Raw genomic sequence first — 12,249 nt, forward strand, 5'->3', positions numbered from 1 at the left:
TATATGCAAAGACAGAGAACAATGATTTTGAGCAAAATTACTGTGAATATGCTGGGGTTAATATCAGAAAAAGCTGAAAAAATCTGTATTGGTAAAAAACACAACTGGTAGCCTATTAATTGCTACAGAGTGCAAGAAACCAAAAAAAAAAAAAAAATTGAAACCATAATCAAACCAAGAAATTGCTATTTTTCCTATGTTATGCAATGAGGCTTCCTATGACTGTTCAAGGCATAACTTAAACATTTAGAAATTGTCATAGTAAAAGTAATATGCAGACAAATTCCCATAAACCAAGAAGTAGGAGAATTTACATAATGAAGTAAACAAGAAGTAAATGTCAGTTGGCTTTGCTGGAGAAGTCCCCAAAAATCTGTTATTCTTAAGGCACATCGCTACTTTTTTTCAACTGGATACAGCAGCGGCAAATTCCAAGTTCCAATCCAAAAAATCTGTAGGCTTCCATCCCAATCGACAATCTGACAAACTAGACCCAACAAGAATTTTCTTGTAGCACCTCCAATGATAATTTTAATTATTATCGTAAAGAGAACGGCCAACATTTGTACCAACATTCTCCTTCTCCGTCATGTACCATCTATAAATGGAGCTGCATGCAGATAGTAGTATATAGTAATCGAAAACATTAGATTCCTTCATTCCTTTAACCAATATGAAGGGCAAACATTTTGAAATGCTGCCAAAATTGGTAGCAATTTTTCTAGTTACTCGTGTTTTCAGGTTTAATATTCCTCTAGCAGTTGCTCGAGAAGTGGAATTTATGCCCATGAGCAAAGAAAATGGGAAAAGCGGCTTATCAACTTACATTGTTCACCTTAAGAAACCAGAGGGAGTCTTTGCACAAGCAGTAGACTTAGATGGTTGGTATCAATCGTTCCTTCCGGTCACCACATCCAGCCAGCAAACCAGGATTGTTTATTCCTATCGAAATGTGGCAACAGGATTTGCTGCAAAACTAACAGCAGATGAAGCAGAAGCAATGAAAAGAAAGGAAGGTGTCATATATGCTCGGCCTCAAAGAGTATATTCTCTACATACAACACACAGTCCTGACTTTTTGGGGTTGACCCAAAATCTTGGATTTTGGAACCAATCAAATTATGGTAAGGGAGTCATAATTGGGCTTTTAGACACTGGAGTAACCCCAGGTCACCCTTCATTCAGTGATGAAGGAATGCCTCCGCCACCAGCAAAATGGAAGGGCAAATGTGAATTTGATAGGGGATGCAATAACAAGCTAATTGGTGCAAGAAATCTTGCAGAAGATGAGGCAGGGCCACCAACTGATAAGGAAGGTCACGGCACTCACACAGCAAGCACAGCTGGTGGAAATTTTGTGGGGGATGCAAATGTGTTTGGCAATGCCAATGGCACAGCTGTTGGCATGGCACCTTTAGCTCACTTGGCAATGTACAAAGTATGTGGACAGTACTGTTCAGAAAGTGCAATATTGGCTGCAATGGACGCTGCTGTTGAGGATGGAGTGGATGTCCTTTCACTTTCATTAGGAGGTGGTTCAGTTCCCTTCTATGAAGACTCAATTGCATTGGGTGCCTTTACAGCTATTCAGAAGGGTATATTTGTGAGCTGTTCAGCTGGAAACGGAGGTCCTGGCTATAGTACCTTATCAAATGAGGCCCCGTGGATTCTTACCGTCGGAGCAAGCACCATTGATAGGACCATATTAGCAATTGCTAAGCTAGGAAATGGGTTAACAATTGATGGTGAATCCCTTTATCAGCCTAAAGATTTCCCTTCAACGTTACTGCCTCTTGTGTATGCAGGAGCAAATGGTAACGCGTCATCCGCATTTTGCGCCCCTGGATCATTGAAAGATGTTGATGTCAAAGGAAAAGTGGTTTTGTGTGAAAGAGGAGGGGGTATAGCAAGAATTGACAAAGGCCAAGAAGTGAAGGACAATGGTGGCGCTGCCATGATCCTCGCGAATGACCAGCTTAGTGGCTTCAGTACAATAGCTGATCCCCACGTACTTCCTGCAACAGATGTGAGTTTCACAGCGGGTTTGAGCATCCAAAAGTATATAAACTCAACAACAAAACCAACAGCTACAATCTTGTTCAAAGGTACGGTAATAGGAAAGCCATCTGCTCCTGAAGTCACTTCTTTCTCCTCAAGAGGCCCAAATATGCAAAGCTCTGGGATCTTGAAACCCGATATTATTGGCCCTGGTGTAAGCATTCTAGCTGCATGGCCAGTTTCTGTGGAAAACAAAACAAATACAAAGTTGACATTTAACATGATTTCTGGCACTTCCATGTCCTGCCCTCATCTCAGTGGGATTGCTGCTTTACTCAAAAGCTCCCATCCAGACTGGTCTCCAGCTGCTATAAAATCAGCTATCATGACCACAGCTAGCTTGGTAAACCTTGGAGGGAAGCCCATTGTTGACCAAACAAACACTACTGCTGATATCTTTGCAACTGGCGCAGGTCATGTTAATCCATCCAAAGCAAACGACTCTGGCCTTATCTATGATATCCAACCGGATGACTACATCCCTTATTTATGTGGCCTGAATTACACTGACGAAGAGGTAGGAACTATTGTGCAACGACCTGTGGACTGCTCCAGTGAATCAATAATAGCTGAAGCAGAGCTAAACTATCCTTCATTTTCTATAATATTACCGGAGTCTGGTTCTCAAAGATATACGAGAACGGTGACAAATGTTGGCCCAGCAAGCTCATCCTACACCTATGAAGTCGTTGCTCCAGCAGGAGTAGATGTTAGTGTAAAACCGAATCAGATTGTTTTTACAGAGGTGAACCAGAAAGCAACTTACTCGGTGACATTTAGCAGACAAAAGAACATCGACTTGCAATTTTCCCAAGGACTTCTCAAATGGGTTTCTGATCAGTATAATGTTACAAGCCCAATTGTTGCCATATTCGAATAAGGAATGGCTAGTTCAAGCAGCTTAATTCCATGCGTGGCCATGTTTTCATACAAAAGCTTGTAATTTACTATTCCTGGTCCACAATCTTCACTGGCTTTTGGCGTTTTTTCTTCAATAAATGTTCAAGTGAAACAAAGAACTGATTGATTGAGCATCATCCTTTTCACCCCACTAATTCTTTCGATTATAAATGGCATTTTTTTAAGTGCCTGCTTTTGAGTTAAGGTCAAAGACGGATCAACTCAACGTACACCAACCATATTTTCCATTTTTGCAATTCGAGTAAGAAGAGAAACCGATCAAGGAATAAATTTTCCTTTTCCTTTGCATGATTCCTTGGGACACAGCAGTTACTTCTGGTAAGAAAATCCTCCTTTCTTTTTTTTATTAAAGTTTATTTGTTGTTGATTTTTTGAACTCTATTTACAAGATAAACCAAGAAATCTCAAGCACAGTGTCATGAGCCAACCTTGTATAGGCCATGACCGAGACTTAGGTTGCCATGAGCCACCCATGTATAGGACCATGGTCGGGTAGATCCTTTGTGCTAGGAAAAATGTCTCCATTTCAAACATTGTAATGGTTACTGGTAGCATAGCTCTAAAATCTCTAAGGCTTTTTAGGGGGTGAGCCGGTAGCATAATGTTGGGTTGTCTCATCGGTTGCTATGCGAGCTTAGGCCACCCACCAAGGGCTGCCCTCCTGGCCCTGGTGATGATGGGAGGTCCCGATGTATGATTCCCGTTTATAATAAAACTCACCCCGATTGTATGTCCCGATTGTTGCCTCGATGTATTTTTTTTTTTTCGATGCGAATGTGCCTTCTTGTGTGTGTGCTTGAGATTGATCTCGATATGTTGTGCCTTATTGTGAATGCTTGTGACTAACCATGGCTTATTGTTATTTGTTCAGATATCGATCTATTGAAGGCTGACTTGGTTGGGAGCGCCCATTCAAGTGTCGCACGGTCTATTGCTTGTTGAGAGAAAGCTTAGTCCGTGACACGTGATATCAGAGCACAGTTGAAAAGTGCTAGAAAAATGGATGAGATGGCCACAAGTGGTGGACCGGATCATCAACAGAGAATTAAGGAACTTGAGGCCGCGGTGGCCGCAATGAAAACTCATATGGTGACGAAAGACCGAGTGAGAGAGATCGAGACAACCCAGCGGGAGTTGTCTGATACTCTCCACAATGTGAGCAAAGAGGCTAGAGATGCCTTGAACATTCTTCAAAAGGAGTTTGAGGAGTTCAGAGCACAGGTGAGCATCCTACAAATGGCTATGGCCAGATCGGGTTCGAGCTCGATGGAAAGGAGAAAAAGGCCCAAGGTGCCGGAGCCTCGATGCTATGAGGGGGCAAGGGATGCTAAGGAACTTGAAAATTTCTTGTTTGACATGGAACAATACTTCCGAGCTGTACACACAAATTCAGAGGAAGATAAGGTGACAATGGCGTCGATGTACCTCGCAGGGGATGCCAAGCTGTGGTGGCGCTCCAAGTTTGTCGATGACGAGTGACTGGTTAAGACTTGGACGGATCTGAAGCGAGAATTGAAAAACCAGTTTTTCCCTGAGAATGTGGAGTATATGGGTCGAAGGAGACTTCGAGAGTTGGTGCAAACCGGAACGGTGCGAAAGTTCGTAAGGAGCTTTTCTATCATGATGTTGGATATTCGGGACATGTCCGAAAAGGACAAGATGTTCTATTTTCTTGAGGGCCTCAAGCCTTGGGCGAAGACAGAACTACAAAGGCAGAAAGTGCAAGATGTGGCCACGGCCATGGCTGCAGCTGAACGTCTTCACGATTACAATGATGGCTCCTTAAAACGGAAAAATTCTCCATCAACCGGCAGTAGTTTTAACTTTGGAAGTGGGGAAAGATGACTAGGTTGGACCGACCTTTCAGTGGGGGATCAGACAAGAGGTCCCTTGGTCAAGATAGCACCCAACCCAAGACAACCAACGCAGGGATTTTCAAGCCTAGACAATCGCTAGCTTGCTTTCTTTGCAAGGGGCCGCATCGGGTGGCTGAATGCCCATACAGGGGAGCCCTTAATGCCTTAAGAACCTCGTCTCAAGAGTCCGTAAAAGCATCAGAGAGCGTTGAAGAAGCTGAAGAAGAGCCAGCCAGGATGGGTTCAATAAGGTTCCTCAATGCCCTCCGTACCCAATTGAACACTATAAAGAAAGAGCAGAGTAGAGGCTTGATGTACGTGAACTTGATGATCAATGAGAAAGCCACCAAGGCCATGGTGGATACGGGTGTAACCGACACTTTCATCACACCAGAAGAAGCAAAAAGGTATGGTCTTCAGATTAGTAAAGACTGTGGACGAACGAAGGCGGTCAATTCACCAACCTTTGCGATCAGTGGAAGCTCCAAAAGTGTGGTAACCCGATTGGGGCCATGGAAAGGAAAGGTAGACTTTACAATTTCCCCTACGGATGACTTTGATGTTGTCCTCGGATTAGACTTCATGATGTTGGCTTAGGTCATCCCTATCCCCGCCGCTAGCTACTTGTTGTTCTTAGGGGAACACCCATGTGTGGTGCCAGCCAACATCTTACCAAAGAGTGGTAAGAAAATGATTTCGACTTTACAGTTCAAGAAAGGGGTAAAGAGAAGGGAACCCTCCTTTGTGACTGTGCCGATTTACAAAGAAGGGTCGAAAATAGAACCAATACCTGATGGTGTGGGAAAAGTGTTGGAAAAATTCGAAGAGGTGATGCCAGAGATGTTGCCTAAAGTTCTACCCCTTCGACGAGCAGTGGACCATGAAATTGAGCTCCTCCCAGGAACGAAACCCCCTGCTAGAGCGCCATACCGCATGGCCCCGCCAGAGTTGGCCGAACTAAAGAAGCAGTTAGATGAACTGCTACAAGACGAGTTCATCAGACCATCAAAGGCTCTTTTCGGAACGTCAGTGCTATTTCAGAAAAAACACGATGAAAGTTTGCAATTATGTGTTAACTACAGGGCTCTGAATAAAGTCACCGTAAGAAACAAATATCCCATTCCCCTTATAGCAAACTTGTTTGATCAATTGAGCCGGGCCAAGTACTTCTCCAAATTGGACCTGAGATCTGGCTACCATCATGTTAGAATCGTTGAGGGAGATGAGCCAAAGACCACTTGTGTGACACGGTATGGTGCATTTGAATTTCTTGTTATGCCTTTTGGACTGACCAATGCTCCTGCCACATTTTGTACATTGATGAATTAGGTGTTCCATGACTACCTAGACAAATTTATAGTCATCTATTTAGACGATATAGTGGTATATAGCTCCACCTTGGAAGAGCATCAAGAGCACCTGCGCCAGGTACTTCAAAGATTACATGACCACCAGTTATACGTAAAAAGGGAGAAGTGTGCATTTGCCCAGACCCAAATCCATTTTCTCGATCACATTGTTGAACGTGGCCACATTCGAATGGACATGAAAAAGGTTAGGGCCATTAAGGAGTGGACAACACCGAAGAACGTTAGTGAACTCCGCTCATTTTTGGGACTAGCCAACTACTATAGAAGGTTTGTGAAAGGGTACTCTCGTAAGACCACAGCCCTCACGAAACTATTGAAGAAGGAGCGTAAATGGTGTTGGACGAATGAGTGCCAAGAGGCCTTCGAGTGATTGAAATATGTTATTATGAAGGATCCCATCTTAGCTCTCCCCGATATTGAAAAGCCCTTCGAAGTTCAGACGGATGCATCCGATTTTGCTATTGAAGGAGTGCTTTTGCAACAACATCACCCGGTAGCATTTGAAAGCAGTAAACTAAGTGAAGCTGAAAGAAAATATACGGCCCAGGAAAAAGAACTCCTGGCGGTGGTTCACTGCTTGAGGGCTTGACGACATTACTTGTTGAGTTCACACTTTGTCGTGAAGACAGACAATACGGTCGTTAGCCATTTTTTCACCCAACCAAGGCTTACGGTAAAACAAGCTAGGTGGCAAGAATTTTTAGCGAAATTTGACTTTTGTTTTGAGCACACCGCTGGAAAGACCAATCAAGTGGCCGATGCATTGAGCAGGCGAGCAAATCTAACGGCCCTTAGAAGAATTACCCCAATGACGGTTAGTAGAGCCACTACAGACATTCACAAGTTGATTGGAGATCACTTAGGGAAAGACCCGCAAGCTTGTGCCATCCTGAAGCTAGTGGAAAAAGGGAAGTCCAAGTACTTCTGGCAAGAAAATGGGGTCCTATAGACTAAGGGGCTTCGAGTGTTTGTGCCAAGAGCAGAAGGTCTGAGATAGATGCTAATGAGGGAATGTCATGACACACCATGGGCGGGACACCCGGGTTGGCAACGCACTTTGGCGTTATTGAAACAGGGATACTATTGGCCTCACATGCGACAAGATGTGATGGACTATACGAAGACTTGCCTCATTTGCCAACAAGACAAGGTTGAAAGGAAAAAACCTGCAGGCATGCTTGAACCACTACCAGTACCCACCAGACCATGGGAAAGCATCTCCTTCGATTTCATTTTGAGCCTACCCAAGGTTGGTGACCTTGGAGCTATTTTGATGGTAATTGATCGGTTCTCTAAGTATGCCACATTCATTCCCGCTCACAAGTATTGCACTGCGGAAGACACAGCCCGACTATTGTTCAAACATGTCAAATACTGGGGCCTCCCTCAAAACATTGTCAGCAATCGAGATCCGAGATTTACGGGGTCCTTCTGGAGAGAACTTTTCAAGATATTGGGGTCCCAACTCAACATCTCCTCAAGCTATCACCCTCAAACCGATGGTCAAACGGAACGGTTCAACGGATTATTAGAGGAATACTTGAGGCATTTTGTTCAGGCCAATCAGAAAGACTGGCCCTCATTATTAGACATGGCTCAACTCTGCTTTAATTCCAACAAAAGCTCTTCCACCAATAAGAGTCCATTTGAGGTGGTCACCGGACAATTACCAAGGGTACCCCACACTTTCTTAGAACAATATGGAGGAAAAAATCCGAGAGCCTTCAATCTCAACAAAGAGTGAAAACAAAACACAGAGATTACACAAGCTTACCTGGAGAAAGCATCAAAGCGGATGAAGAAATGGGCAGACAAGGGTCGTAGAGCTCAACAATTTCAAGTCGGTGATTTGGTTCTTGTTCGACTAGTTCCTGAACAAACCAAGTTCCTGAGAAAGAGATATCGTAGATTGGTGCGCAAATATGAAGGTCCAATAAGGGTCCTTTCTAAGGTGGGAAATGCTTCTTACAAAATTGACCCACCAAAGTGGATGAAAGTGCATCCAGTATTTCATGTGAGCAACCTGAAACCTTTCCATGCAGATCATACAGATGCTAACCGAAGAGAGCCAACCAGAGCTGCCATCACCATGAAGCCACCCTCAGAGCGTCGAGTCGAAAAGATCTTAGCTGATAGGGAAACCAAGATATCTCGAAGACTAGTTCGAAAATACTTAGTGAAGTTGGAGGGATTAGGACTAGAAAAAACCAGCTGGGAGAGAGAGCACGACCTCCAGAGATTTCAAAAGAAGATTGAAGAATTTCAAGCTAGCAAGTCGACGAGGACGTCGATAGAATAGGTGGGGGAGGATATCATGAGCCAACCTTGTATAGGGCCATGATCGAGACTTAGGTTGCCATGAGCCACCCATGTATAGGGCCATGGCCGGGTAGATCCCTTATGCTAGGAAAAGTGTCCCCATTTCAAACATTGTAATGGTTACTGGTAGCATAGCTCTAAAACCTCTAAGGCTCTTTAGGGGGGTGAACCGGCAGCGTAGTGTTGGGTTGTTTCACCGGTTGCTATGCGAGCTTAGGCCACCCACCAAGGGCTGCCCCCTGGCTCTGGTGATGGTGGGAGGTCCCAATGTATGATTCCCGTTTATAATAAAACTCACCCCGATTGAATGTCCCGATTGTTGCCTCGATGTGTTTTTTCTTTTTCTCGATGCGAATGTGCCTTCTTGTGTGTGTGCTTGAGATTGATCTCGATATGTTGTGCTTTATTGTGAATGCTTGTCACTAACCATGGCTTATGGTTATTTGTTCAGATATCGATCTATTGAAGGCTGACTTGGTTGGGAGCGCCCATTCAAGTGTCGCACAATCTATTACTTATTGAGAGAAAGCTTAGTCCGTGACACAGCCTACTCGCTGGTGGGTACTTTAAAGTTCAGATTGCTGCCTGAAATCTCACGCACACAAGTTTAGATTGCTGACTCGAAAAGAATCCCTTAGCTATAAAATCTGCTTTACTCAAAGGCATCTATATTGCTGTTTAAAGTATGATTACAGAGGGTATTATTCAACAAATACAAATGAATGGGCTCACTATAATACTCCAGCAGCAGATTTTAGCCTGCACTGAGGCTCATTTAAAGAAGCCGGCCATCTTTCTTCCTCTCACTTGTATGTATTGGCAGACTAAAAAGTGGTGAAAACACGAAAAAAATATCCCTCCTCCAACTTACTAGAGAGGAGCCATTTCCTATCAAAGATGGAAATCACTCACTTCATTTGTATCATTTTCTTGTTCAACTTCCATTCTCTGATTGTCCAACGAAGTTAATTTTCATCTGCAACAGAAAATGAAAAGAAAAAGTTGCAGACTTACATTGTCCATGTTGGGCAGTCAGATGTAGGAGTTCTTGGACAATCAGACAATCTAGACGTAAAGAGCCAGTACAAATCTTTTCTGCCATTCAACACTGCAAGCTCAGACACGCGGCCATGCATCATTTATTTGTGCAAGTGTCGTCAGTGGTTTTGCAGCAAGACTGACAGACGAAGTGCAAGCCATGAGAATGAGAACGAAAAAGGGGATCTCAGCACGTCCTCAAAGGATAAGACGTACACAGACAACACACACACCCCGCTTCTAGGGGCTGCATCAGGAACTGGGAATTTGGAAAGAATCAAACTTTGGAAAGGTGTGAAAAATGGCGTGCTGGACACTGGAGTTTTGCCAAACCACCCTTCATTCAGGGATGAAAGAATGCCACCTCCAGCAAAATGGAAAAGAAGATGCGATTTCACAGCCGGTAATAACAAACTAATTGGGGCAAGGTCCTTCAATATCGATGGAAATATGACCAAGGGCATGGGAGTTGAACCACCAATTGATGAAGATGGACATGGGACTCACACAGCTAGCACTGCTGCAGGTAGGTTTGAAAACTATGTTGATGTGTTGGGAAATGCCAAAGGTACAGCTGTAGGGATGGCACCACTTGCTCACCTGGCAATTTATGAAGTATGCTTTGGAGAAGACTGGCGATAGCAACAAACTAGCTGTGTTTGATGCTGCAATTGAGGATGGTGTGGATGCGATCTCCCTCTTTCGGAGTAGATGCAGTTCCGTTCTTCCAGGACAACATAACCGTGGGCGGATTTGCAGCAATGAAGAATGGAATATTTATTAGTTGTTAAGCTGGAAATCAGGGGCTTCCAACACCACATTATCCAATGAAGCCCCATGGTTTCTCACGGTTGGAGCAAGCGCGGTTGATCAAAAAGTTGTAGCCATAGCAAAGCTAGGAAATGGAGAAGAATTTGATGGAGAATCCATTTTCCAACCCAATGACTTTCCTTCCATGCTGTTACCGCTTGTTTATGTAGGCATGAATGGTAAACCAGAGTCTGCACTCTGTGGCGAGGGATCATTGAAAGGTATAGATGTCAAAGGCAAGGTGGCTTTATGTGAAAGAGGTGGAATAGCAAGAATTGCTAAAGGACAGGAAGTGAAAAATGGTGATAGTGTTGCCATGATTCTCATGAATAAAGAAGCTAGTGGCTTCAGTATTTTAGCTGATGGTCATGTTCTTCCAGCAACCCATGTAAGCTATGCTGCTGGGCTGAAGATCAAAACTTACATAAATTCAACAGCAGCACCTACAGCAACAATCTTATTTCGAGGAACCATCATAGGAGATTCATCAATCTCCCTCTGTTGCTTCCTTTTTGTCAAGAGGCCCCAGCTTGGCCGGCCCAGGCATTCTGAAACCAGACATTATCGGCCCTGGAATGAACATTATGAAAGCATGGCACTTCCCTCTTAATGATACAAATTCAAAATCCACTTTCAATAAAATATTTGGCACATCAATGTTTATGCCCTCATCTCAGTGGTATCGCAGCCTTGTTCAAGAGCTCTCATCCGACCTGGTCACCAGCTGTCACTAAATCTGCTATGATGACTTCTACCAACCTATTCAACATAGGAGGCAAACCCATTGTTGATGAAACGCTCCAACCTGCAGATCTCTTTGATACGGGTGTTGGCCACGATAATCCATCAAGGGCAGATAACCCAGGATTAATTTATGATGTCCAACCTGATGATTATATTCCGTATCTTTGTGATTTGGGCTACAAAGATGAGGAAGTTAGGATTATTGTACATAGATCAATCAAGCGGTCAGGAAAGCCCAGTATTTCAGAAGGAGAGCTAAACTATCCCTTATTTTCTGTCCAACTTGGACCGTCTCAGACACACAAAAGGACTGTGACAAAGGTTGGTGAGGCAAATTCATCTTACGAAGATATGGTCATAGCGCCGAAAGGGGTTGATGTGATTGTGAAGCCTAGTACACTATACTTCTCAGACCTAAACCGGAAGGCAAATTACACAATAACATTTACTCGAGTTGACTCAGCTTATAACATTGGTGAATTCACTCGAGGATACATCAAATGGGTCTCTGCTAAATACTTTGTTAGGAGTCCTATTGCAGCAAGGTTTGAGTAAGAAACATGTGCATAAAGACATAAGAGCAAGCTTCAAATGTATTGTCATAGAAATCAAGAGCTAGTCCTGGATGCTATCACAGAATTGTAACAACTTATTTCTCTATGTTTTCTTCAGTAACATTACAAATTGTTTCAACCTCATGACCAGAAAATTCAAACTCAATCCAATGAAGGGGGAAGAAGCATGTGGAACATTATACCAGGCATAGACGTTGAATACCTTTGCTTTTCTAATTTAAAGATCAACACTTGATGATGAAGTTAAGAAAAAAATAATAGTAATAAATATGTCTAACAGAAGACCAACAGGAACAAAAGTGAAAAGTTGAGTGATAAAAACCATATAAAAAAAAGTAATTCCATCTGCCAAATAAGTCCATACAAAGTGCATATAGATAAAATAGTAACATTGAAAATAAACCTGTTTGGTGCTTAAATCAAAGTAAATTTCTCAACAACAACAAAAAAAAAAAAAAGAAGAGAAATACAGCATTGCACAACACGTAAGCAACACAAATATGGACAGAGTTTTAGACAGTTGTTCTAAAAAGAGGTACAAATGGCTAAACTTTTCAC

General features: G+C 43.1%; 1 protein-coding gene and 1 pseudogene across 1 annotated transcript; both read left to right on the forward strand.

Moving 5' to 3' along the window:
* The first annotated feature begins 59 nt into the window (after nt 1-59).
* LOC111286853 (subtilisin-like protease) lies at nt 60-3,046 on the forward strand. The gene has a single exon (XM_022877024.2). It carries the CDS (start codon nt 674-676, stop codon nt 2,936-2,938), a length of 2,265 nt encoding a protein of 754 aa, XP_022732759.2. The 5' UTR covers nt 60-673; the 3' UTR covers nt 2,939-3,046.
* A 6,375-nt stretch (nt 3,047-9,421) lies between these two features.
* Nucleotides 9,422-11,809, forward strand: LOC111277542 (subtilisin-like protease 4 pseudogene; annotated as a pseudogene).
* Nucleotides 11,810-12,249: the final 440 nt, after the last annotated feature.

The sequence above is a fragment of the Durio zibethinus genome, chromosome 17 (genome assembly GCF_047325235.1).
Source record: "Durio zibethinus cultivar Kanyao isolate XHJ-2024 chromosome 17, ASM4732523v1, whole genome shotgun sequence".
Lineage (NCBI taxonomy): Eukaryota > Viridiplantae > Streptophyta > Magnoliopsida > Malvales > Malvaceae > Durio > Durio zibethinus.

What these genes read in the sequence shown, in the direction of transcription:
- LOC111286853 (XM_022877024.2), top strand. Translation starts at nt 674, where the DNA reads ATGAAGGGCAAACATTTTGAAATGCTGCCAAAATTGGTAGCAATTTTT.